Raw genomic sequence first — 24,712 nt, forward strand, 5'->3', positions numbered from 1 at the left:
TGATTTGAATAAGCTGAGCTGCTGAATCAGTAAGATACTCATGGGCAAAGCATAGTAAACTAATTTTTCTATCACAGTTTTCTTTGCAATTAACATCACAAAATAAATATAAAATACAACCTAGCACTTAATAACTTTTTATAAATTAATCTCCAACAGAAAAAAATAGCTGTAAAAAGATTTTAGCAGTGCTGTACTTTGTGACAGCACCAGTTTTCTCAGCACAAGAATTAAAAAAAAATATTATAAATGTGGTGGCACTATTTTTGTAAATCCTGTACAGTTTATGATCTGTACAGCTCTGCTTATAATATTTGTCACATCATACCATTTGTTTAAAAGAAAAATAAGTTTCCTCATTTTACTAATAATGGATGTTTCAAATTTAATACTAAACATCCAGAGGCTTGCCTTGCCTATCAGGATCAAAATTAGGGTTTTCATTCAAAACAGGGTCAGGAGAGTAAACAAACAATTTTCTAGGAAAAGGACATATCCCTTTGTGCATTATATGTTTAAATACATTAAGAGTGGTAGCCTGAATGTGTAGGAGCTTCTTGTATATTTACAGTACTGAATCCAACAAAGCTGAAGGACACTAATCACTCTGACCTGCTTTTCTGGGAATACAAGGTCTCAGAATGAAATCTACCATTCCTCTGGAGAGAAGATCCATGCACTTGGCAAAGAAAGCAAGCTGGTGCCAAATTCTTGTCTTCTGACTTTGTTATAATAGAAGTTCACATGGCACTTTAAAGTTGTGCTTAATCAAGAATACAATTTTGCTTAAAGCAATTAATTACATCTTAGGACAGGGTGTTTCCAAAGAATAATTGTTGTTCCAACAATCTGCAGCAGACCTTTGCAATCCTGCTGCTGTGAGCAGAGTACAGTGTGATGTAAAATCAAAAAGCTGTACAGTTGCAGTTCACCAGCTAAAAGTCTATTTCCTTGCCTCCTCTGTGTTGATTTTTTTCCCCCTCAAAACCAAACCACAACCAAAGCAAACCCCTAAAGCAGTAGCAAGCAAACGAGGTTGAGTTTTTCATCTGACAGATGTATCCCAGTGGGAGGGTTTAGTGCAATGCCTGTGGTGGCACTGCACTCCTTGGCTGCTGTGACAGCCTCAGACGATGGGGAACCGAGAGCTCCTCTCTGAGGTGTCAGGCACAATGATGTCATATTTTGCAGTGGAACAAACAGAACATGGTAAGGATGGAATACTGCAGAGCTTGCAGACATCTTTCCAGAAATGTTTATGCCCTAATCTGCTGGAATTCACCATAAAATGGCATGTAAAGGCAATATGCTATCTAAGCAGCCTCTCCAGTTCTAGGAAACAGATGCAAAACAACTGCTCCTAGAATGGAAAAAAAGGGTAAGGTAAGCCTTAATTATGTTTTGACAGAACACAACCAAAAAAAAAAGATGAATCAGAGGAAAACAATCTTGACCCAAAAGGAGCAGCAAAAGCAAATGCTGAAGTACACGGGTCTGAGGTTGGGTGGGGAAAGGGGCTGTTAGAAATTCTGATGATATGTGATGATATGTTTGTATGTTTAATCTCTGCCCTAAGAGCTGATGGATGGTCTAACAGATGAAAATTTGTTTCTCTTCAGAGGCTAGTTCTTTCAAAATGAGAATTTTAAGTGCACAGTGTTCTGACCTAAAATATTTCAATTCTAGCCTGAATTCCTATGCCAGCAGGGATTATGAGATCATGCTGTCTGTCAACTCTTCTTTTGTCCATCTGTTCCCCTCCTCCTTTTCTTGATAACTTCTGAACCTTCTGGCTAATTTTCACCAAATTTGACAAAGCAGAGATAGAATGGAGCCTGCAATTAATAATCCACGATGAAAACTTACATGGAAATTCCATGTCTGGGTAGAAAGAAAAATAAATGATTTCCTGCATTGAACATGGCCAAATTGAGCTCTTGCCTGTTTTCAAGAGGTGGCCACTGGCCAGCACGGACATGGCTCCAAACCTGCTCCAGAATGAAATTAGTGCTGCTTCCCCAGGTGAACAGATGGGGACATAGGTTTGGGAAAGGCCACAAAGGAGGTGGGACATCGTAGCCGTGTGAGTCTGGAAGGAGGGAGAGGAAGCAGCCACACAGGGAACTGAAGGCATCAGTTGCAGCAATCCAGGCAGACAATATGATAGACAATAGACAGGCAAACTTTTATCAGATGTGCTTGTGGACTTCATTGGCAGAGCTGCCTTTGGACAGCAGAATTTTAGGAATTTTTCTAGGTATTTAAAATTTGCTTTTACACAGGCATTTTTTACATGAATTACACCGATACTTATAAAATAAAACCAAACCAAAACCCCAAACCACAACACTGTGAAGCACAAGTCTGCAAAATACCACTGTAGGAGAAGTCCATTTTGGTGCAAGTAACTGAGTGAACTGAAACAGCAGGGCATTATGAAATAAGCTGGTGAATGCTTTTGTTCCTTCCCTGTTGGACAGACACAATGCACTCTATCTGCAAGATGATTTGAAAGTTCAGCCAGCCTAAACTGCAGCTGCAGATCAGACTGTAATCTGATGGGGAGGAATTCAACACTACAGCTCTTTTTGCCCATGAGAACTCGCTGCCAGGTCAGGGTTTAGTCTAAAAATGTCTTGCACAGGCCACAGTATACCAGAAACCAACATTCTGTACTTTGCAAGTGATACAGGTGCCGATTTTGATCAAAAAAGCCTAACATGAACTTGCCTTAGCTGTGCTAAGCTACAGGTTTGCTCATTTCCCTGTGTTGGTTCATTTCAACAATTGCATTAAGTGAGATTAGAGAAGCTGGACATTTAGGACAAGTAGTGGGAGGGCTCAACCACCCACATATGGACTGGGTCAATGCTTCATCAGGGTGAAATGTAGAGATAACATTTCTGGATACAATAAATTATTTCTTTTTAGAATAACTTGCCCTATGAACCACAACAAAAAGAAATGCCATTCTGAACTTAGTCTTCAACAGTGCAGAGGATCTAATTCAAGAGCTATTAGTGGGTGAGCTGCTCAATAGTAGCAACCACAATATAATTAAACTTAACACTAAAATGAATGCAAGACAACTAAAGCAAAGAGATACTCAATTTTAAGAAAATGACTTATGCAAAAATGGGGAAAAATGCCAAAAAAATCCTAAATGACTAGTTCCAAACCAAGGAGCCTGCAAACATCCATAAGGCTTAAAAATACAGTTCTAGAAGCCAAGGTAAAATGTCTGACATAAATAGAAAAACATGGCAAAAACCTCCCCTCCTGGTATGACTCAATGAGAACTTTAAGGAGGCTGTTGCAAGGCACACGGGGAAGCCCAGGAAAACGTGGCATGAGAAATGTAAAGAGGAAGTGAAGACAGCTAAACTCAAGGAGTGGCTGATAAAGGATGCTCAGAGTGTTAGTGACAAGTTTACATGACGTTTGTTGGAGAGCCAGTCTTTGCAATGCAGAGGTGCCACAATCTGTGGCCAGAGCATTCTGGCAACCTCACGGGCAGCAACAGCCAAAAAGCCAGGAAAACAGGGAGCTTTGTAAGGAAGGCACTGGGAATGAGGATTCCACAGGAAACCTTGGTACACCCGTGCCCTGAGGACTCTGTGCAGTCTGGTCTCTGCACCCTGAGCAAGGCAAAGCGATGCTGTGGAAGGTTCAGAGGAAGATGATGGGAACAATGCAGGGAATGGAGCACTGGAACAATGAGGGGAATGGAGCACTGGAACAATGTGGGGAATGGAGCACTGCCCCTACAGAGGCCAAATTTTGGGACTCTCCAAATTGGAGAGAAAAAAGCTGAAAGAAAATGCTCTGGGGGTTTGTAAATTGTCATGAATACCACGGGTAAGATACATGCAGAAGTGGCAGTGACCAAATCCTGAAATGCGAATACCAGGAAACATTTGATGGGTTTTAGAGAGAGCTACAAAACAATTAGGAAAGTGCCTTTTCAAGCAGCACTTAATGATGTTCTGGATGTTGCCTTGTGAAGTTATGCGTCAGCATGTTCAAAAAGGCTCCAGGCAAACCCAGGGACACTAAGCCCATGAATTACCATGAGCTACGCAGGGGTGAAAACCAGCAACACAGCAACACTGGGTACGGATGCTGAAGTGCCCGCCGCTAGCCACGTCTGGGCTTCAAGGAAGCTGAAGGGCACAGCGGTCAAAGCTGGACGACATCAATTGCGCTCAGGTCTGCCCCATCCTCCCGTTTCCGTGTGCTGGGCAGGGAAATCAGCGAGCAAGGGCCGCGGAGAGCGGAAGGGCCGGGCCCGAGGGGGCTGAGGGACCGGACCGAGCGCTCCCGCCCCAGCCGAGCGCCCTGAAGGGAAGCACGGCCCGGCCGTTGGAGCCCCGCCCACATGACGTCACCGTGAGCTGGCCGCGCGCGAGGCGGAAAGCTGCGCGCGTGCGCGGGAGGCCCCGTGGGCGGAGTGGGGGCGCGCGCAAGCGCGGTGGGGGCAGCGGGGCGGGAACGCCGCGCGCGCGGCGGGCGGTTCGAGCTGCGGGCGCTTCCCTGAACCTCCCCTCAGCCTTCCCGCGTCTTCTCCCACCCCTCCCTCGGCCTTCCCGCCGCCGCCCCTCACCCTCCCTGAGCCTCCTTCCAGCCCTCCCTTAGCCTCCCCTCCGCCTTCCCGCTGCTTTCCCTTCGCCCTCCCTGAGGCTCCCTTCAGCTTTCCCGACATTTCGCTCCCCTCCCCTCGAGCCGCCGCTGCGGCGGAGCAGAGCTCCGGGGTGAGTATGGAGCGGTGCTGCGGGCTCGGGACTCGCTGCCGGCGGGGCGGGATCAGCCGCCGCCACGCGCCCCCGCTCCCCTCCGACCTCCCCCCCGGCCGGGGTCCCTGCGTGGCCGGAGGCCGCGGCTGCCCCGGGGCGGGACGTGGCCCTGAGGGCTCCGCTTGTGCGGCCCGCGCGGGGCCGGGCATCGCGGGGGCTCCCTCAGGGCTCCCGAGCTCTTGTTTGTGGTGTTTGATGGCGCTGGCAGTGCCGCAGTGGCCCAGCGTGCCGCTCTCAGGACTGTGTGGGGGTCCGCCCTTGCACAGAATCACAGAATCGGTAAGGTTGAAAGGGACCTTTGGAGACCACCCAGTCCAGCCCTGCTGCAGGGTCACCTGGAGCAGGTTACCCAGGAACGCGCCCACGTTGTTTTGGAATGTCTCCAGGGAGGGAGATTTCACGACCTCTCCAGGCAGCCTGTTGCAGTGCCCTGCCACCCTCAACGTAAAGTCCGAACTCGTGTTAAAGTCAAACTCCTTGTGTTTTAGTTTACAGCCATTACTCCTTGTCAGTGGGCTCCACTGAAAAGATTGTGGCAGCATCCACTTGGCAGCATATTTATGAGTTTTGAGGACAGCCCTTTTAAGCACGGAGGGCAGAGGACGCTTGGGGCGCTGCCCTGCGGTACGGAATTCTCGCAACATTCTGTGTCATCTGCGGTCTCTGAGCTAAGTCAGACACATGGGGAGTTTTAGAGGAATGGCTTTACTTGTTCAGCTCTCCAGGCTGGCAGAGTGGGCTTCTCAGGGGCAATGTATATTTTAGAAACAAAGTATTAGGTAGTATCAAACTAAAAAAAGTCCCTTAGTGTTCCTGGAGTATTGCAGGCAAGGCCTCCTGGCTGTTGATAACTTATCCCGTATCCTTTGCTGTCTGTTACACACTTTAGGATTCCAAAGCTGAGTACTTGTCTGCTAGGAAACAGAAAAGCCGCAAACTTCCTTTTCATGTAAGTTGTGACCGTTTTCACAAGGGTATTTTTACACTTATTTTAATTTAAATTTTTTATAATTGATAAAAAAATCTGCAGTTTTATGTTGAGGTATTTATATATTAAAGCATTTCTTGTTCCATTTTCAGAGGAAACTTTAAAACAAAGTTTTAGAAGACAAGATTCTGCTTGCTGTTGAGGTAAAAAAACCCTTATAGCCAAGATCTTGAAATGCTGTGTGACATCACTGTAGTTTTGTTTTTAGAACAAACTGAAAACCCTGGTCATTTTGGAATAGTTAAAATAATTGTGGGTGTTTTTTTTTAATGAATATGCAGAAAACCATGTAAGTAAAATCACTTTTGCAGGCCAATGAATTGCTCAGTATTAATACCTGTTGCTTTTAAATTAATGATACTCTACTGTTTCTATAATAAGCTTATGTGAATTAAGGAAAAACATAGCTGCTTGCAATGATCTGGGGTGTAATTGATACAAAAATATGTCCTGATTTGACCAACAAAATATATTAAGATATCTGAAATTAAAATTGATGTCAAGTCTCTGAATAGCCACTTTAATCCAAAACTGCCTTCAAGGTTTTTTGGTTTGGTTTTGGTTGTTTTTTTTTGTGATCTGACACTTCCTTTTTCCTGTACAGACTCTTTTTATTAAAATACTGAATATTCATTTTAAATGGCAAAAAAATTAAAGCTGGAATAATACCTCAGATTTTTTCATGTATTTGGATCTTTTCTACTTACAAAAATATTTTCATCATGAGCTATGGGAAGGATTTTGTGGAAACTGTTAAAAAAATTGGATATCCAAAGGCTGATGAGCTTAATGGAGAAGATTTTGACTGGATGTTTGAGTCTCCAGAAGAAAAATCAATTTTGGAGTGGTTTTGTGGAAACATAAATGTGCAGAATGTGATATCTGAAGAAAAACTGCAAGATTTTGATAATCTTCTCCAGCACGGTAGGGATGTTTTGGAAGGAAATGCACTGGATGAAGTCCTTAAAACCTTGGAGGCCACAGATTCAATGAACAGCAGCCAAGAGGAGGACGAGGAGGAAGTGAAGAAATTAGAGGATGAACTTCAGACTCTTCAGAAGTTAAAAACCCTTCAAATTCAGCGGCATACTAAGCTCCAGCAGCTGATTGCTACAAACAGACACTTGTTACGGACATACCAAGGCAGACAGGAGGAAGCACGGCAGGAACGGAAAGAAGGACTGGAAGTGTTTACTGCAGCAAATAATAAGCTTGACAATAAACTGCAGTCTCTTATAGCTGCAGTGAAGGAATTTGCCTCTTTCTTCACTGCTTCAGATTCAGAACGAGGGTCAGGTGCACATGCACTGTTTTTTTCCCAAATTTCTTTGGACAGATACTTGTCTGTGGAAGAACAAAGCACTGCAGCACGCGCTTCACACTTAAAAAAGATTTTTTATGAAGGTATGCCTAAATGTGCTGAAAATTCACATGAAGACATCTTTCAGCTTGAAGATTTTATCAAGCAAGTCCCTTTTGATGAGGCCAATGAAATGTGTGAAGAGAGGCAAGAGATAACCAGGCTCCAGGCAGCATATATTTGTGCTCAGAACCAGCTCATTCAGCTGCAGGCTGAAGAGGAGGGCCTGAATTCAGCTATCAAGTGTGCAGAGAGCCTGCTGCAGTCCTTGGGCAAGGTAAGGTAAAAAGGTGACAGAAGGTGCTGGAGTTTTAAACAGACAGGCCAGTTCCACTGGGTCTAGTGAAAGGAATTGCTGAGTTACTGTTCTTTCAATCATTTTTATGTAGTGAAATTGCACTTTTGTGAAGTTTTAGTCTTGCTCACAAAACTGCTCTTGTGAAATATCTTTAGTTTCCATAGTTAGAAGTTCTTCAGTGTGGTAGACTACCTTTAATTCTACTTTTCAGCATTACTACCTTTAAAATCCTAGAATCTATAGTACCTTTCTAGATTAGTTTAACTTTGAATTTTCAAATTAGAACTGGCTCTTTGTACACTAAACAGAATCTTAGCTTTGGTTGCAGTTTTGTGGTATCAGGGAGCCAATATGATAAATGTATTCTTGTCTATATTGCTTAGCATAAGCTTATAAAGTTTTAGTTCACTCACTCTGGCAACTCGAGTATTTGTACCAAATAAATGGATCTGAGAGTTGAAGCTCCAGAAGTCTTTCAACGAGTGAGTGACAGGCAGATGTGGTTAGTGGAATTTGTGAAGAAATCATAATAAAAGGAAAAGTGTTTGCTTATGCCAGGCATGGAATAACTTGAGGCATCATGTCAGTTTGCATATTTTCATTTATGGATGACTAGTATACAGGACTTGATTGATTAGGGTAATTTGGAAAAGATTGATTTTGCCAACAGTGTTGATATCTGACTGAATATAAAAAATTATGTTTGCTTGTGAGATTTCAGTTAGGCATGCTTGAAACAGGTGCAAGGTAAAATGCAGCTCTTTTGTTTTTAACACAATAAACTGTTTCCTGACCCTGTGATAAAAAGAAATTATATTTATTATCTACTTTGTTCATCTGTATTTGCATTATTTTGTAAAATTCTGTAAAACTACTTGTGGAGTTTTCATTTAATTTTGTAGCTAAATGTAACATAAATACATGAATTTTATATGAACTGAAGAAATGTTTGGGATGTGGCTTGGCGAGAACCATGAAGAAATTCACAAATATTTTGTTTTATGCAGGATACTGGACAACAGGAAAACATTGGTGCTAAACCATCTAGTTTAAATGCTGAAATTTCAGCAATTAAACAAGATATAGCTCAGGTAAATAATGAAGAGCTGCTTCCCGTTCTTAAGAAGAAAGCACAGCTTCTGACTGCACCAGTGCTGAAAGAATACTTAAATCACCAAATTGCTCGGCAGAACTGTTATGCTGCAATTCAAGCTAAAATAGGCAGGCATTTGATAAGACAGAAAACATCATTTGAACTTATTCAGCTGGCCTGTGAAATGGAGATGAAGGAGCACCAGGAGTTCAGCTGCCAGCTTGAGAACTTGGTGGAATCTCTGAAACAAAGCAATGATAAGTTAGAGCAGAGACTACAGGTGATAGCTGAACGGAGTGAGCAGGCAAAGCCAAGGAGCACTATTGGCCCAGAGGATGGTTTGGCTTGCAGGTAAGTGTTATAGTCACTGTTGGACTTGCTTTGAAATAATACTGAGGAGATGAAGGCTCAGCAAGGGAAGCCTTGCCTGCTGCCGAGTTCTTATTTACTGGCTGTAGCTAATTAGAAATTTGAATTTTCAAGAACTGAAACTTTCAACATGTGAAACTTGTTTCTTCCCTGTCCTTTGAAATTCTTTGCAGGTTTGCCTGAGGAAAAACTGTTCAATTATCAGTCTTTTTAATATTGCTGAAGCATTCCTAATTAATATCCATAGCATGAAGAATGTTTAGACCCAGGCCTGTCTTATCTAGGACCTCCTGATACTCTAGAGATACAGAAGTTAGTAGCAGTGATTTCCTAGGCTGTGTGCATGGCCGGCAAAAACCACCCCCCGTGTGGTAGGAGAGAGGAATGACTCCTCCGGACTGTGACATGAGTTCAGCTCGATTTTACTGCTTGATTTGCCATCTGGTTTGAATGTCCTGGTGCCCATGTAGGAGTCTGGTTTTTCACCATCTAAATAATTAAGTCTCCTTAAAATTCAGGTGATACAGTTAAGGGTGTGTGCAGTGCTGCTCTTCCATCAAGACTAAACCTTTTGATGTGATATATTGTATAATTATAGGTGTGTTACTGTCAGACTTTTCCTCCTTCTTTACAATGGTGCTTTAAGTGTTTGGTTTTTTTTCAATACTTGATAAGTAATAGCTGGATGTGGTTAGGCACAGTAAATAACTGGAAAAATTAGACAGCATTAATTTTACTCCTATTGTGTGTTTGTGTTAGCTTGTTACACTTTTGTTCAGGTTTATAATAAAGTCTCCAAATCACTGAATGCTTCTAGCTATTTTTTTTGTTTTAGATGAAGGGCAGGCAAGTTGAAAGATTTAAAAACCCTATAGGCTTTGTAAACAGAAGACACTTGAAAGACATTCAGTTACTTCTGAAACATAGCCCCTTCTCTTAATAAAGCCAGTGTGATTTTATATCGGGCATCAGCTCCTGAAGATTTTGTTATGCAGAGGTGGTAGTAACACTTGGACTGTGTAAACTTGTCTGTAATCTTATTGAGCCCATTCCTGATGCAGTGTAAGGGTACACTCTGCTGTAGTGTGCAATTCTGTCTTTTGCATGACTTGTAACTAATTGGAGAATTTCTTAGCAGTCTCTTCATAGAGAGATAGAAAACAGGAAATACTTCAGTAAGCTTGAAAATGTTACAGAGATTGTTCTTATTTCTCATTTGCTGTTGAAGTCTGCTTTCATTCAGCACTTAAAAAAAATCCATCTTATTTTGCAGCTCTTGAAGTGGCAGGAAATAGTTGGCAAAAGCACTGTCAACTTCTATTTGCATTCATGATGTACTTACTAACTGTTACTTTAATATTTCATTGCTGCTAATTTGATATTGAAATATTTTGGATTCCTATTAATCACTGCTATATATAGATGGAATCCTGAAATCAGTGGGAGACAAAGTAGTGTTGTAAAAGCACCCTCAGCAGAACTTACCTTGAATTCTCAACACAGACATGTTCTCTTAACTAATGATGATAGAGTGCTTAGGAATGTTAAAATATTTGTGTGTCTAACTTCACTTGTTACAGGCTGTATCAGCTCCTGGAAGGAGGAAGTAAAAAACAGCAGTTGTTTAAGACATACAAAAGCCTGGAGCAGATGGCTCAGAAGTTAAAGCAGGACTGTGCCACAGTAGAAGATCAGCTGGCAGCATCTGCTCAGGAGCAGTCTCTCCTTTCGGCCAGCCTGGAGAGGGATGTGGATGCCCTTCATGCTGCTCTCTATTGTGGGACAAACCAGCTCCAGCTCCGGAGTCCAGTAAGCCCTTAAGGATTGTTTTCAAATTACTGCATTGTTTGGCATGTTCTTTTACTGATAAAGTGTAGTGTGAAGGCTCTAGACATGCAGACTGTCCCCACTAAGTAGCAACAAATTTATTAACATAATGATGATGGATGCTGAACATTTACATTGTTCTTGGCTAATGCTGGATTTTTATAAATGCTGGCAGGTAATAATTTTTTTGTTTCTGAGCAAACAGTTGTATCTAACTGAATTTCTTTCAGAGGCTTGTGCAGTCCTGTATTCCTGTAAGTCTGTGGTGTGGGGGATCCTTTGTCTGGGTAGGGTGTCACTGGAAAACTCATTTAAATAGCTTTTCATTTTATGTGGGCTCTCTGCCCTGTTACCTCTAAAACCCCAATAGTATGGTTTGGCCCCTTAAAAGCCTGGCCATGGGTGGGTCATTTGGACAAAATAAAAATGGCAGAATTTTAAAAGACAGCTGTAGTAGGACAATCCTGCTACACAGCTCTCAGGTATTATGCTTAGAACATCTTTTAAATGGGAACAGGATTTGTTAAATGCACCTTGTTAGGGTTTTTAAATAGTTGTAGATATCTCAAAAATGCATCAAGGGAAATCTTCTGTTACATAATACTTTCTTGGTTAATTACATAAAAATATATTTAACATTCATCTGTCAAATGAATTTACAGCATATAGAACAGTTTTTATTTAAAAATGAGACTGTAATTGGAACAGTATGTATTTAGAGATTGAACATAATTTAATAAAATACCTTCCTATTGACTTAAGTTACTTCTTAAAATATGGCATTTTGTTCTACTGCTACTGTTTCTCAAGGAAAGTAATTCCTTTAATAAGGGAATAGTGTGCAAGTCGATGATTAGTCTGCTTATACTGAGCTATAACAAGAATGCCAGCTGGGAAAGTTTAGCTGGTATTTAATGATTTAATTGTAAGATTGATTTGGCTTTTTTGTTGTGCTTTGTTCTTCCCTTTTAAGACTTGACTAGCAGTGAAGACTTGGAATTGATAGAAAATGTCATTCAGTCATGTCTCTAGGTCAGGTTCAGATTTTTATGGTCTTAACTCATCTAGTTCACAAGTAAATGGAATTACATTGGCATAATATGATATGAGTTCTGTTACATGGAGCTCAAAAATTATATACATTGAATGGAATCCCTTATTATCTTTGTTTCTATTTTTTTGTTATTATTTTTTGATTAAAAATTAATGGCTTCCCAAAGCAAAAAATCTTTCATATTTTTAGTTCAGCTAGTATATTAACAATAGAAAGGTAATAAATTTTTGTCTTCTGTTTTTTGTTAGGAACTTACTGAGCAGTTTCACGGACTGGAAGTGGGTTTAGAAGAACTAAATCATCTCCTCAAGGATCTGCTTGCTGATCTGAAGTCAAAGAGAAGCTTTTTAGAGTCCAATAAGCTGCTTCAGATGGAAAGAGACTTGTATGTGTACTTTTTCAAAGATAAAGAGCAGTTGAAAGAGATGGTGGAGAGACTTGAGCAGCAGTCTCAGGCTAAAGCCAGTGGTCTGGAAAATGAGAATTTCACAACCAGTGCAGTTCTTAATGTCTAAACAGCAATGTACTCTTAAGGAAGGAAAATGTTAATGTAAACTGTCTACGAGTTTATGGAATGATAAGCATTAGCTTGTCATGGCTGACACCTGTCACTGCAGTGAATCTTACTGCCACTGTTACCAGCTGAGACTGTGTGCTACTCTATGGCTTCTTCTGCCCCTGAATTCAACCTCAGTTTTGTCAGAACTCTTGGACATGGAATCATTGTTGGTTATTTGAGGGAAGTATGTTCAGGCTGCTCTTCTGCTGGCCTGTGTGCTCATTTCTGCTGCACACAGCATAGCTTCAATAGGAGTGTGAACTCTTGAGTCTTTTTGCTTGCTAAGAACTTTTTGAGCTGCCAAATGAATGTGGAGAAGGCATTCCAGATTTTGGAGCAAGGATGTAATGTGCTCATAGTGAAGAGGAGAGTTCTCAAAGGCAACAGATATTTCATGATTGTTTCCCCTACAGTTCTTCTAAGAAGACTTGATTTTGTTAGAAATGTGTTGGAATATGTACCAGAATCTGTTTTAACTACCAAGACCATCTGTTTTAAGACCATTCCAATATCTCTTAATTTAACTTATGGCCTATCTTCTCCATTGAAACCAGTCTATACTTACTGTGGCTTGGCAATGAACAAGAATTTAAAATTTATCTTTTGTACTTCTGAGTTTGCCTTACAATTTATAATGATAGGCATTTCAATTCAGAGTGCTGATGCTTTCATACTTGTGCTTCCATGTACATTGTTAGCCCATTTATAAAATTTGTATATAGCTTCCTAATGTACCAATGGAACTAAATAGGCTTTTATAGTATGATAACTTCCAGTCTTTTGTATTTTGATGGGATCTGCTGTGCTTGCTTTCAAGCACTGTACATATTGATGAAGGTTAGTATATTTGTTTAAATTCAATAACAGTAGTCTTAAAACTCTTTTGATGGCACTCCTTTAACTTCTATGTGATTAGAACTTATTTTTAAATGTGTAATTTTTTTTAACTTACTGGTTGGGTGTCTTTATGTCTGGATTTCATGCTGCTTAACTCTATACTTTGTGTATATTATTAAATGCCAAACTCTATCAATTCAGTTCAGTGTGGTTAATATTTATGGTGAATCTGTGTGAGTTTTCTAGGCCTGTTCTCAAGCATGGTGTCTTGTTTGTATTTAGTGTGATGGGTTCTCATTTTGATCTGCCCCTGAGGCTGGGACTGCTGCTTCCCAGCTTGGGAAGGCAGGGAACACTTTAACCCTGTGTGGGGAAGAAGTGTTGCTCTTAGGCGTAGAAGTTAGGAGGAGTTGAGTGCAGGGAAGGATTGTGCTTCTGACTCCTGGAACGTCAGGGAAAACAAAGCCATTCCACCTCTCACCCTTTCCTTCACATGCTTCTCATTAGAACTAGATGGATATAGCCAGTGCTAATGCAGAGTGATGGGTGTTCCTCTGAATTAGATGCAAATGTTGGCACTTTTAAGTATTAGAAGTTGCAAGGTACCTGTGGTCTTGAGCCAAGAAAAATATTTCTGTGTAGGCGGAGGAATTGTTTGCTGATGGTGAAGTTTGACAGTCTGCTCATGCACTGGGTCTAGTGGGAGAAGACCAGAGTAACAGCACTCCTGCCACCCACTTGTGCAGGAATAATTGAGTCAACAGCAGGTTTTGCTAGAGTGATTGATTTGTACAGCTTGGATCCTTGAAGTATTTTTTAAAGTGTTGCACATTTCTCTTGTGTTTGTGACAAGTTTTACATGTTCTTCTGGTCTAACTGTAAAACAACAAGTGTGGACACTGTTACTTGTGATTCTCCAGAGTGTGGAGGGATTCTCCCAAGCATTTTGTAGGTTTTATGGAATATGGACAGGTCAGCTAGAAAACCAGCTCCTTTTCAGAAAAGGATAACAGTTAAAACAACAGTAGCTGGGGTCAAAGCTTGTAGGGACTATAAATGTTACTGACCAGTTCCTTAAATTAACAAGCTATAGTAGCTATTTTAAAGTTGCTAATATATGGAAGTATTTGAATGCATCAATTATACAAAATTTTAAAAAGTAGAGGTCTTTTATGACAAATATTTTCTGAAACAGCGCATAACTAATGGCTGTATATTGTGTTAGTATTGCTTGTTTCTTTAATCTTGTGTTGGCTTAATTTTGGCAATTACTTGAAAGTTAACTATGTCTTTCCTGTTAAAATCCAAGCACTAGTGACAATAAATATATCCATGTGCTAGATACAGACTACTTTAAAGATGCTGGGAGGGGGAAAGTATCTCAGACATATTTCTTGTTTTATTTGTCAGATTTTATTTTCTTTCAGTACAAGTTAGCTCTACTTAGGACTGCTGATTTTTTCGTTGGAGTATTAAAACACTATTTCAAAGAAGTTTGTTTTTATACATTATTATATTTTTACTTTCTATACAGTACTGATAGGCATGTCTGGCAGCAAATGTAATTTTCCACTGAGAATGAATGGTTAAACATGTTCATTATACTTTGTTTTTAATTTCAACAGAATGTAAGTGAGGATTACTCATGGCCCTGATTGATTTATAATTTGTGTGTTCTGTGTTTAGGTTTAACCTTAGAAATGGAGCAGTACATAGGATGTGAGATTTCTAAAGTGCCTTTATCTAATATTGCTCAGAGGATTATGACAGCTTTGCAGTCTATTCCTGTAGAAGCTCAGACTAACAGAGAAAATAACCAGAGTGAGTAAAACTTAGCCTGATTTTTTCTGTTGAAAAGTTGAAACACAACAGTATCAAACCTTTAGTCCCTGATTTTAAATAGAGAAAAAGAAAATGTTTAGGTTTACAGGTTTAGAAAAGGAATTAAGCTGTTACTGTGAGACTTGCTGGGACTTTTCAAATTCAGTAATGTTATGTGAGTGCAAGGAATGGTACCACCAATTTAATTTTTTCTCTTTCTGTTCCTCCTATGTGGTACAGAATTATATGGGAATTTCAGACTGTTCCTTAAGTACTAGTGTTGTAAATTAGATGCATACATTAACTTGGCTCTGGACTAGATATTTAAAGATCACTGGAGGTACTAGGAACTTAACAGGAGACCTGTGAGCTCTCCAGACTCATTGTCTGTCCTTAAAACACACATTCATTAGCACTGTGCTCCTTGTGAAATTCTAGGGGGAAGAGTGAACAAAAGCCCCTGTGAAAGAACAAATTAGGCAATGTTACAAGTACCTCAGCAGTTCCAGAATATTGTGGGCACTAAGGAGGTTTTGCAAGGTGCAGGTTTTATTCTCAGTTCTGTGCAAATCACAGGCAGTCAAATTGTGGCTCTGGAAAGAAATAGAAAGTTAAGAGTTTTGCTTAATTTCAATTGCCTGTTTCCTCCTGAGAGTTAAATCCTGGAATATTTGATCAATGGGCTTTAAATCTGATATTTATTCCTGTGTATATTGTGTTTTTTGCAGCCACTGTTGTATATTAATTGTGGTTCAGGCTCCTCTTTCAGTAAAGTATTGGATCAGTGGAGCCTGGTGGTGAAGCAGTGACAAAGGTAATAGTTCACTGTGTAAATCACTGATACACATTTAAAGAAATGTGGGATGAGTTAATTTTAAAATGCTACATTATATGGTACATCTGGGACCAAAACCCAGATGATTTTAAAGAAAATTTGATTTCTTTTGAGCCTCAGTTTGATATTTTACTTCTCTTGCAACCTTGTCATTGCCTACACATACATACATTATATATATATATACATACATGCATATACATATTGCTTTAGTGTGGGTCTGTAAAAAGAAGTTTACCTCTCTTAAAAAACCAAAAACAACTGCAAACCTCTGATGTTAGTGGTCTGTTTCAGACTGCATTGAACTGTATTTCATAGAGAGATTTTTAAATTTTTAACTCTACTTAATGGAAAAAAGGTTTGTCTTTAGAAGGTAAATATTGGGCTCAAATAGAAAAAATATCTGCACTGTTGACCTAGTTGGTGAAATTCTGTGGTTATCCTGGCAGTGGAGCTCCAATCTTTTCATCAAGCCTTGAGGAGTTGGAGGCAGGGATGGGTTTCTGCTGCCATCTGGTGATACTTTGCCATAATTCAGAAACTGGAAGTTGCAGATCTCTTCAGTACCTGTCATAGCGACTGTTGGGTGCTGGAGGAGAGAAATGTAATCCTCATCATCTTCTCTGGGGATTGGATTTGTCAAGGAAAAGTGTCTAACTGTAAAACAATTATAAGCACTGAATGTAAACTCAGATACTATAATTCTTAATTTATTATTTCATTGTAGAAAGTGTTGAGAAAACAAAGGTAAAATGTTTGAAGCTACAAACACAGCTGTGCCATTTTGGCTGTTCTAACAGCTTAGGTTAGAAGTTTGAGCTGGAGCTCAATGTCTGATTATACACTTACACCAACATGGATAAATAAGCTTATTTTCTTCAGTAGACAAAGGTCTTGATTTGCCCAAACAAGTGTTTTTAAGAACAGTTCTAGTAAATTAAAATAGGTTACCTTCTGCTTTTTTTGATATTTGTGAACACCATTGTTGTTTCAGAGAGTATCTTGCTGCTGGTAATGCCAATTCATAGCTGACAGCAGCAGTTTGGTGTTGTACCCAGTATGGGCAGACAAAACACATACTCTGCCTGTGAGGTGTCTTTTGGCTGGGCAATAAGATAATTGAGACATAAAGAAATCCTAACTGCAAACTCTGGGGAGACCTGCACTTGAGGGGAGTCCTCTTTTCCCCTGATCCTCTTTCTGTGCCCACTGAGGTAATTCCTGCTAGCCTGTTACCCCTGGCTCCTTCCTTCCAGCCTTCACTTGCTTCTCTTCTTCTTGGGACTTGTGGCCAGTATTAAGGCAGAAAAGAAAATGCATGTCCTAATGGTGTCACTTGCCATGCCTGTTCTGTTGCAAGATGAGCAATGTGAAAAAATTATCCCCTGCAGGTGAAACATGGTCAGTTTGTTAAACACGATGTGCTAAACTCACATAATGCTTTATAGAACAAAAGTTTTGTGGAATACTGCTGCTGAATTCCAAGAAAACAGTTAAGCTGTGTGAAGTTTCTAGAGTTTGGAAATTTTTTTTTCCTTCGTACTCATACCCCTTGCTTTACTATGAACAAAATGAGTTGTGTTTCCTTGAAGAGGGAAATTCACATAATTACAGAATTATAGTAATGCTTCCTCTGAATACCATGGAAGAGGTTTTTCTGCTTTGTAGTGAATTTTAAGTAATTTTTTTTCTTAATGGTGACAGAGCAGTCTTCTGCATATGCATATTTTGGAACCTGCAGGGCCCTTTTAAGCATGAATACTAACCTGATACTAACTTGTTAAATGGTTGTCAAGGGAAATTTTTTTACAATTCTTTCAGGTTTGGTAAAGTGTCAGTAATATAATCCTGTATGAAACCTAAGGTATATGAGCTACTTGCAGATTCATTTGTATTGTAAATTGTTTCTTCTTTTTTAAAGGTATAGAGAAGACAAAGGAAAATAAACTAGATGATAAGGATGCACATCTGAGAAATGAAAAGGCAAGCATTTTGTAAAATTGAAAACTAATAAAAGCAGTCTTTTTGTAGGAGGTTTGAAGTTATACATTGGTTCTTTCATAACAAGCTTTATCATGCTAGATTTTATACAGTCATAGTTCAGGTAACTTCCGCTGTCTTATTTTACACTCGGTCTGTATTTACCTTTGAGAATCTGGGCCCAACTTCTGTTCCATTTTCACAAGAAGTTGATCTTTTATGACAGATTGATCAGAAATGAGGTTGCCACAGACAGCCACCAGAGTTTAGAAGTGTTCTTAGACTCCTGTTACTTAACAATTATAAAGTGAGCTGATTTGTATGAAAAATTACTTTGTCTTAGGAACCCTTAATTTTGGGTTTAATAATTTCTCTGAATTTGGTTTGGTGTGCATGGGAGTGAGTGCCAGTGCAGGAGTGGGAACAGGTAACTATGGCAGCCCCAGCTCAGGCTTTGCTTGTAAAATCCATTGAGTTGATTGATGAGTTGCAGATGCTGCTTACTAATCCCAGCTGCAAATTTCACAGCCTTCCTTACTCTGACTCTGGTGCATGTTGCACTCTTCAATTCCATTCAGGTTGCTCAAGATGCAGAAAGCTGATGCCTTGAGTGGAATGAGATAGTTTCCTACAAATTGCACTGGCTCACAGGCACTCATGCAGCTGTGGGTGCACATGGATAGGAGTGGAACCCCTTTTTGTAAAGATGACACTCTAATTTTGACTTGCTGCATCTAATGAGATCTTCCTACATTGACATAAATTATGAAACTGCATCCTGGGAGTCATTTTCTCTACTTCCAGCCATGCCATTATTTCTAATAGAAGGTCAGTTCTTCACAGAAGCTGCTGTTCCTCTCTGTGGTTAATTGTAGTTCCTGCTGTATTATTCTGACTTGATAATTAAATTCCTTTGTTTATATTTTTTGAATCTTTAAAAGAGAATTGCTTATTCCTGGTTCTATAATTACTAGAGTGTCCTAATTTAAATTCTGCTGTGTTAAATGATTGCAGTTTGTCTGGAGAATACACTTGAGTGAATTAGTTGTCTTTCTATGGCTTTTAAATATTTGGCCCTTCTGTGACAGGATTTTTCCCCTTCTGGTAACTTTATAGTGCCCACCTTTTGGTTAGCATTGCAAAAATCCAATAATTTGTCTTCGTTTGGAACATGTGCTATTCATTTTGGTAGTAGCAGAAGCTGAATTAGCTTCCTTTTCCTGTTTACTTAAAGTGTTAGAATTACCTTGTAATTGTACTTTTACTGTAGAGTAGATCCTGTGAAGTATGATCTGAAGCACTCATAAGCCTTTTTCACCTCTTGACTCTATACTTCTAAGGTTTGGGAATATGGGAACTGGTTTGAGGCATATTGTGAAACCATAAAAAAGCCCCAAACTTACTGGCTTTGTCATTGTGGCTTGCTCAATCAATACAGATGGGACTGAGGTGGACAGCAGCCTTTGATCAGTGAAAACTCTGCTGGGGACTGGAGGGAGCCCAGCAGGACCTGGTGGTTCCTTTGAAGGGAGGAGCTCTCAGTTTTTGCAGTGGTAATGACAGCAGATGAACTGAATGAGACTGGGCTAGAAGAGACCAAAATACAGTAATTATGAGAGATTTCAGTCACTTTCCAGTGGAGTTGATGAATATTAAGCTTAGGCATGGTGCTCTAACTGAAAATTAGGAGACAACTGTTTTGTGGAACAGTTAGAGAACTCATGAGAAAAATTTGTTTTTATTTGATCTGTGTGAGATCAGGTCCAAAACCTTCCCTGCTGACAGGTGCTCTTACAGAGGCTATAATCTTTTGGAAGCATTGAAAGATAGGTAAAAGTAATGATTAATTTTCAACAAGAAAACTACATAAAATTGAAGAAGCTTTTAAAAGAAATTATATGGAATTTTGGATAGAAGCTTTTAAGAGAAATTATATGGAATTGCCCTCCAAATCCAGAACATTTGTAGGTAGTATAGGGATTTATTTGAAGTAGAATATTGATGATTTGAAATGAATACTAAATTGTGTCTGGAAAAAGTAGTATGGCTAAGAGGCAGTATGACAGAGACTACTAAAAAATGTCATCATGCAAAAATGTGACCTAAGCAGAATTTGTATTATTCTATACTTGCCTCATCTGACTAAGTTAAATGAAATATACAATGGTATGGTTCAAAATAACTTTGAGGAAAAGCTTGCAAATGCATCACTAATACATAATTTTTTCAAGTGCCTCAGGAGTAGAAACTCACCAGCTCCTCTAAGGCCTATTTGTGATTGAGGCATAAAAAGTGTTGAGGGAAGATGCAAATCTGTATATCTGTAAATAGTTAAACACACATTTACCTTGGGGAATCTTGGAAGGGTCACTGGTTGCCATTCCAGAGAAATAAAATCAAGGCAGAGGATCTATTTCAGCTGAGGAGTTTGTAAAATAAACTAGCAAAGTAAATAGTAAGAAAGCACTAGGGCCAGTAGCATAGCAAGGAAATTTCTGAAGGAAATAAGGATGGAGGAGTAGAAGTCAAGCACTACCATGCAGCATCTTGCTTAATGCTGTTCAGTAGCATGCTGCAGTGGAGGAATCCAGGCACTATCTGGAGTAGGAAAAACTGTTCTGGGTATAGTGGATCAAACAGAATAGAATGTAATACTAATATTTCAATGTAATATAATAATAATACTTCAATACTTCAATGCAACTTTCTTATGTATTTTTTATGTCTTGCAATCCTGTAAGTTATTTGAAGGGATCCAGTTGATTCACATACTTGATTCCAAAGCAGTCAATAAAGTCCCTTCCCAAAAGTTCTATAACAAATGAAACTGTCATGAAAAGTGCTCTGAATGCTGAAGCTAAAGATGAAGGGTCTCTTCCCTCTTCAGACAATAATAACCTTGTCACTATGGAAGACAGGCTATTGGATTAGATGCCTCTTGTGGTTGTTAATTTGCCATTTTTAGTGTTGGACTAATAGTAGCTTAAAAAAGAAGTGCTTGTGGATGCAAATGGTGTATGTCAACAAAATCTCTACTGATACATATTTGAATTTTTGTTTATGTGGCTCCCCTAAACTGGCTCTGTTTTGTTAGTACCAACAGTTTTTCATAGAATTTTGCTTTCTTGAAAGCTTATCTAAACTAACTTAGTGCAATTTTTACTTTCTCCTTATAAGCCAAATAGTTGGTTTGCTAAAAATTTCTGATTTTCCCAGGAGGATTATGATTCCAGAATTGCCACATTAAAAACAACTGTCAGCCCTGAAAAAAGAACTGCTGGTCAGATAGTCAGGACAGTGCATATGGATAAAATACTTCGCTGTCAAGATACCCAAATACTGAGCTGTTACCAGGATTCAGGCTTCCCAAAATGGGAATATCAAGAAAGAAATCTTTCAGTAGAAGGAAACACCCTGAAGGATGGGAAAAACAAAATGGTTATTCCTCTTAAAAGAAAGCAAAATGTATCTACATCTTGTTCAGAGAAAACAAGAAAATTGCATGTAAATACCTCCATGTTGCATGAAAGAAGGTACAGCTGTACCCCTGGACAAATAAAGTCTTCTGGAAAGTATCCTTGTGATGTCAGCAGTTTAGGATGTGAAGAAAAAAGCAAACTCCTTGCAACTATAGAACAGGCAGCAGCTTTTATAACTACTATGATATTTCAAGATGGTTCTTCACAGCTCAACTCAGAGCAGGTTAGTGAAGGATGGGTTTTATTTAGTCACTTCTGTAGAACCATTTGAGTGTGCGTGTGAGTGATAATCACAAACCCATGCTCATTGGCAACACTTTTGTGAATGACATACCAAAAATTATGTTTTATGTTACATTTTATTTTCAACTACCAGGTACAACTTAGAGAAAATGAAACCACTAGGATTTTTGTTTCAAGGCTGAAACATTTGCATGCTCCTCTTGCATGTGTCAATGGTGTATGCAGTAACTGTAGTGTACAAAATAGGTTTCATATTGTAAAATAGTTGGGAATTTTTCTTTATAGGACTGCACAAAATCTGTCAGAGGAAACACTATTGTAATTATGCTTAACAGGCCTCTACCTTATCAGTAAAAGGAGTTGTTGTGCTGGTGAAGAATCAGACTGATCAGCCTTGCTCTCCAGGTCACACTTCAACTGGCTATACTTGGAATGCTGCAAATGAAAATGATAAACTAATTTATTTAAAAACTGAACAGTCATCTCTCTGGGAACGAGAACGAGAACCGGCTCACAAGAAATTTTCTTGGTGAGAGCATGAAGGAAAGAATACTCTTTTGTTTTACAAATGCTTTCAGCAGTAATGGTGTTGGTTACTTAGCACAGGCCTGATCTTTACATGTCAGGCTCATTGAATTTCATTTTGGCTGTGTTAGTTCTGTATCAAGTCTGGGCTAAGAGAAACCAAATAACAATGGACTATTCCTTTGGGCTCAGCATATCGCTGACTGCAGCCCTTTCAGAATTAGGTTGGGATTCTGGTAGGAGCTGTTTACATTCACCTGCAAATCCTTTATGAGCTGTTAAAGCTGGACAGCACCAAAGAATGTTTTGTCCAAGTTTATCTTTCTTGTATTTTAACTTCCATTTAGTGAACTGCATTTCTTAACTAGTACGGTTTTGATGGACATTATTCCTTTCTGAGCTTTATTAATGCTTTACGTCTTTTTAGTACAGTTTTTTTTAAATGGCTTTTGATATTCCAGGTGAAATTCTACTAATATTCAGTAATAATACAATATAATTTTGGAAGTAAAGGCTTTATGTATCTGCTTAATACTTATGCTAAATTTTAATTAAAATTTGGACTATGTTTTAAACTTCCAGTTATTAGAATCAAAGTCCATTTTTATTCCTATTACCTTGAAAATCATAACCCAAAAAGGGAAAAATAAGAACTGAATCTGATTCCTAGGTGTAATACTCTAGCATGTTAAAACTCCATCAGAATATTTTATGACTTTCAATAATTGCTGTTTTATTGTAAACTGCTGAATTTGGATTATTAAATTACAAACCATTAATTTCAAGATGCAGGACTTGGTTCTTAGCTGTATCTCTTCCACTGCTTGTAATCGTGGCTTGAAACAAGTCATGGCTTTGCTTCTCCAGCTGAAATATTGGAGTTACATGACAAGTACTTTAATAACATGTTGTCAGCTTGAATATAGATTGTTGGGAACTGAGAATAACATATCAGTAAAGCATGTACATAGGAACAGTAAAAATTTGATAAGCTGATTAAGAGTATTAGCGTTTAGATGAAACCTATGGGTAATTACTTATTGTAAGAATGGTGCAATTGTTTAAAAATGGATCTATAGTGCATACAGCAATACCTTGTGATCTGTGTGATTTCTAAGGTGTCCAAACCCTGGTTTTGTGGTCTCATACCATTAAAAATGCTTTATAAAAACTATTATTTTTCTATATTGCCCAAAATATAACTTACTAAAACAAATGACACACATAGTTGGTAAATCTACACACTAATATTTATGTAGTTGGTTATATCTATTTAAAATATCATGAATGAGGCAATTTTAGACATTTTCAAGAGGTATGGAAATACATGACAAAGATGAAGCATTTTGGATTTAAACAGCATATTAACACAGGGCAGTAATGGCAATTTAGATAGTCTAGTAACTTTAAAATCAGTGTTTTATAATGCTACATCAGTTTAGCCTCTGTGATCTTATTTGGGTATTTTGGAGTATTACAGGGATGCCAGCTGATGTTTTGGATTAAGGTTGCACTTCAAGAGTTAAACAAGGATTTGTTTTCTTTATGTACATGTGATAAGGCATATCTGCTAGGATGTTTTAATTTCTCATAGAACATAGCTTTGAGGATTACTGAATTGATAATTTAATATTCAAATGCAGTATTCTGTCCTTATAGGAATAAGGAAATGTCTTGGGTTAACTGTTTAGTATTAGGTGCTAATTAAAAGAACAAAGTAAATAGATTGACTAAATCTAGGAGCAGTATAGTGTGTGTTAATGAGCTACTTCTGTGCAGGCAAGTGTTGTTCCAAATGCTGCAGTGCAAAGTTCCAATAATTTGCTTCAATGCAAAAGATTTCCTAAGGACTCTACTTCAAACTTATGGTAATGAAATCAGCTGGAAACAAGGCAAGTATTGAATCTATGATCTCATCCTGTAATCTCTGTGCCACTGGTGTTTCTGTTAAAATCACCGAGTGTAAAAATAACTAAATTTAGTAAGCAATATATTACTTACTAAATTAAGTAATATATTGAAAAATAGAGTTTAGTACCATACAAAAAGAACACCTTTCTTGGAGGAGGTCATGACCAGAGGTTTGGCATGTCAAGCCTCATGTATTCTTCTCGGAGTAGGAATTAAATCATTGACTTAAGGATAGCTTCCAGTGGAAACAAAAGCTCTCAACACAGTCCTGACTATAGCTGAAAAAGTCAAACTACTTCATGTTTTATATTCCCTAGGAAAAAACTTCCTAGGAAAATGCTAAAAGCAAGGGCTGAAATAAATCCCAGAGATGCTCATAGTTGTCAGAATTAGGAATGACTTGAATGAGCCCATGTTCCTTTGATAGAAACAAGTAAGACTCTTCTCTTTGGATTATGCTGTAAAGGGACTGGCAATGGTGACAGTATGTAACTTGTACACACAGGAAGTATTTGATACTGTGATGCAATTCATGGGATTTGAATCTGAAGTTTCTAGTAACCAAACCAATTCTTGTTTAGGCTTTTCAACTTGGAAACTTCATGCTTCCTCATGCATTATTTCTGCTATGAAAAAAACAGCACACAAAGCTCCAACAAAACAAACAAAATCCCTAAAATTCTCTTTAGAGTAGTCCTGTAGCTGTGACTTGCATTATGGACATTAAAATTTGCTTCCAG

At 38.9% G+C, this 24,712-nt stretch overlaps 2 protein-coding genes across 3 annotated transcripts in view; both read left to right on the forward strand.

Moving 5' to 3' along the window:
• The first annotated feature begins 4,518 nt into the window (after positions 1 to 4,518).
• HAUS3 (HAUS augmin like complex subunit 3) lies at positions 4,519 to 13,363 on the forward strand. Of its 2 annotated transcripts, none has more exons than XM_063157515.1 (7): positions 4,519 to 4,751; positions 5,683 to 5,742; positions 5,874 to 5,924; positions 6,386 to 7,418; positions 8,447 to 8,883; positions 10,482 to 10,710; positions 12,031 to 13,363. In XM_063157515.1, exons 4-7 carry the CDS (start codon positions 6,504 to 6,506, stop codon positions 12,295 to 12,297), a joined length of 1,848 nt encoding a protein of 615 aa, XP_063013585.1. In that variant the 5' UTR covers positions 4,519 to 4,751; positions 5,683 to 5,742; positions 5,874 to 5,924; positions 6,386 to 6,503; the 3' UTR covers positions 12,298 to 13,363. The 2 variants fall into 2 exon arrangements, with proteins under 2 accessions (XP_063013585.1, XP_063013586.1); XM_063157516.1 differs by having other exon boundaries at positions 4,521 to 4,751; positions 6,702 to 7,418.
• Positions 13,364 to 14,723: 1,360 nt separating this feature from the next.
• The window catches only part of POLN (DNA polymerase nu), an 87,439-nt gene continuing 77,450 nt past the window's right edge, over positions 14,724 to 24,712 (forward strand). The window contains exons 1-6 of the mRNA XM_063158098.1: positions 14,724 to 14,739; positions 14,865 to 14,999; positions 17,756 to 17,817; positions 21,031 to 21,516; positions 21,872 to 22,065; positions 23,841 to 23,953. Coding sequence (XP_063014168.1) covers positions 14,724 to 14,739; positions 14,865 to 14,999; positions 17,756 to 17,817; positions 21,031 to 21,516; positions 21,872 to 22,065; positions 23,841 to 23,953 — 1,006 coding nt within the window. The remainder of the gene's footprint in view (positions 14,740 to 14,864; positions 15,000 to 17,755; positions 17,818 to 21,030; positions 21,517 to 21,871; positions 22,066 to 23,840; positions 23,954 to 24,712) is intronic.

The sequence above is a fragment of the Melospiza melodia genome, chromosome 5 (assembly GCF_035770615.1).
Source record: "Melospiza melodia melodia isolate bMelMel2 chromosome 5, bMelMel2.pri, whole genome shotgun sequence".
NCBI classification, from domain to species: domain Eukaryota; kingdom Metazoa; phylum Chordata; class Aves; order Passeriformes; family Passerellidae; genus Melospiza; species Melospiza melodia.

Bases quoted from the DNA above. Each gene is read 5' to 3' on its own strand.
- HAUS3 (XM_063157515.1), top strand. From the start codon at position 6,504: ATGAGCTATGGGAAGGATTTTGTGGAAACTGTTAAAAAAATTGGATAT. The intron at 8,884-10,481 runs GTAAGTGTTATA...CACTTGTTACAG, and splicing joins GAGGATGGTTTGGCTTGCAG to GCTGTATCAGCTCCTGGAAG. The intron at 10,711-12,030 runs GTAAGCCCTTAA...GTTTTTTGTTAG, and splicing joins AGCTCCAGCTCCGGAGTCCA to GAACTTACTGAGCAGTTTCA.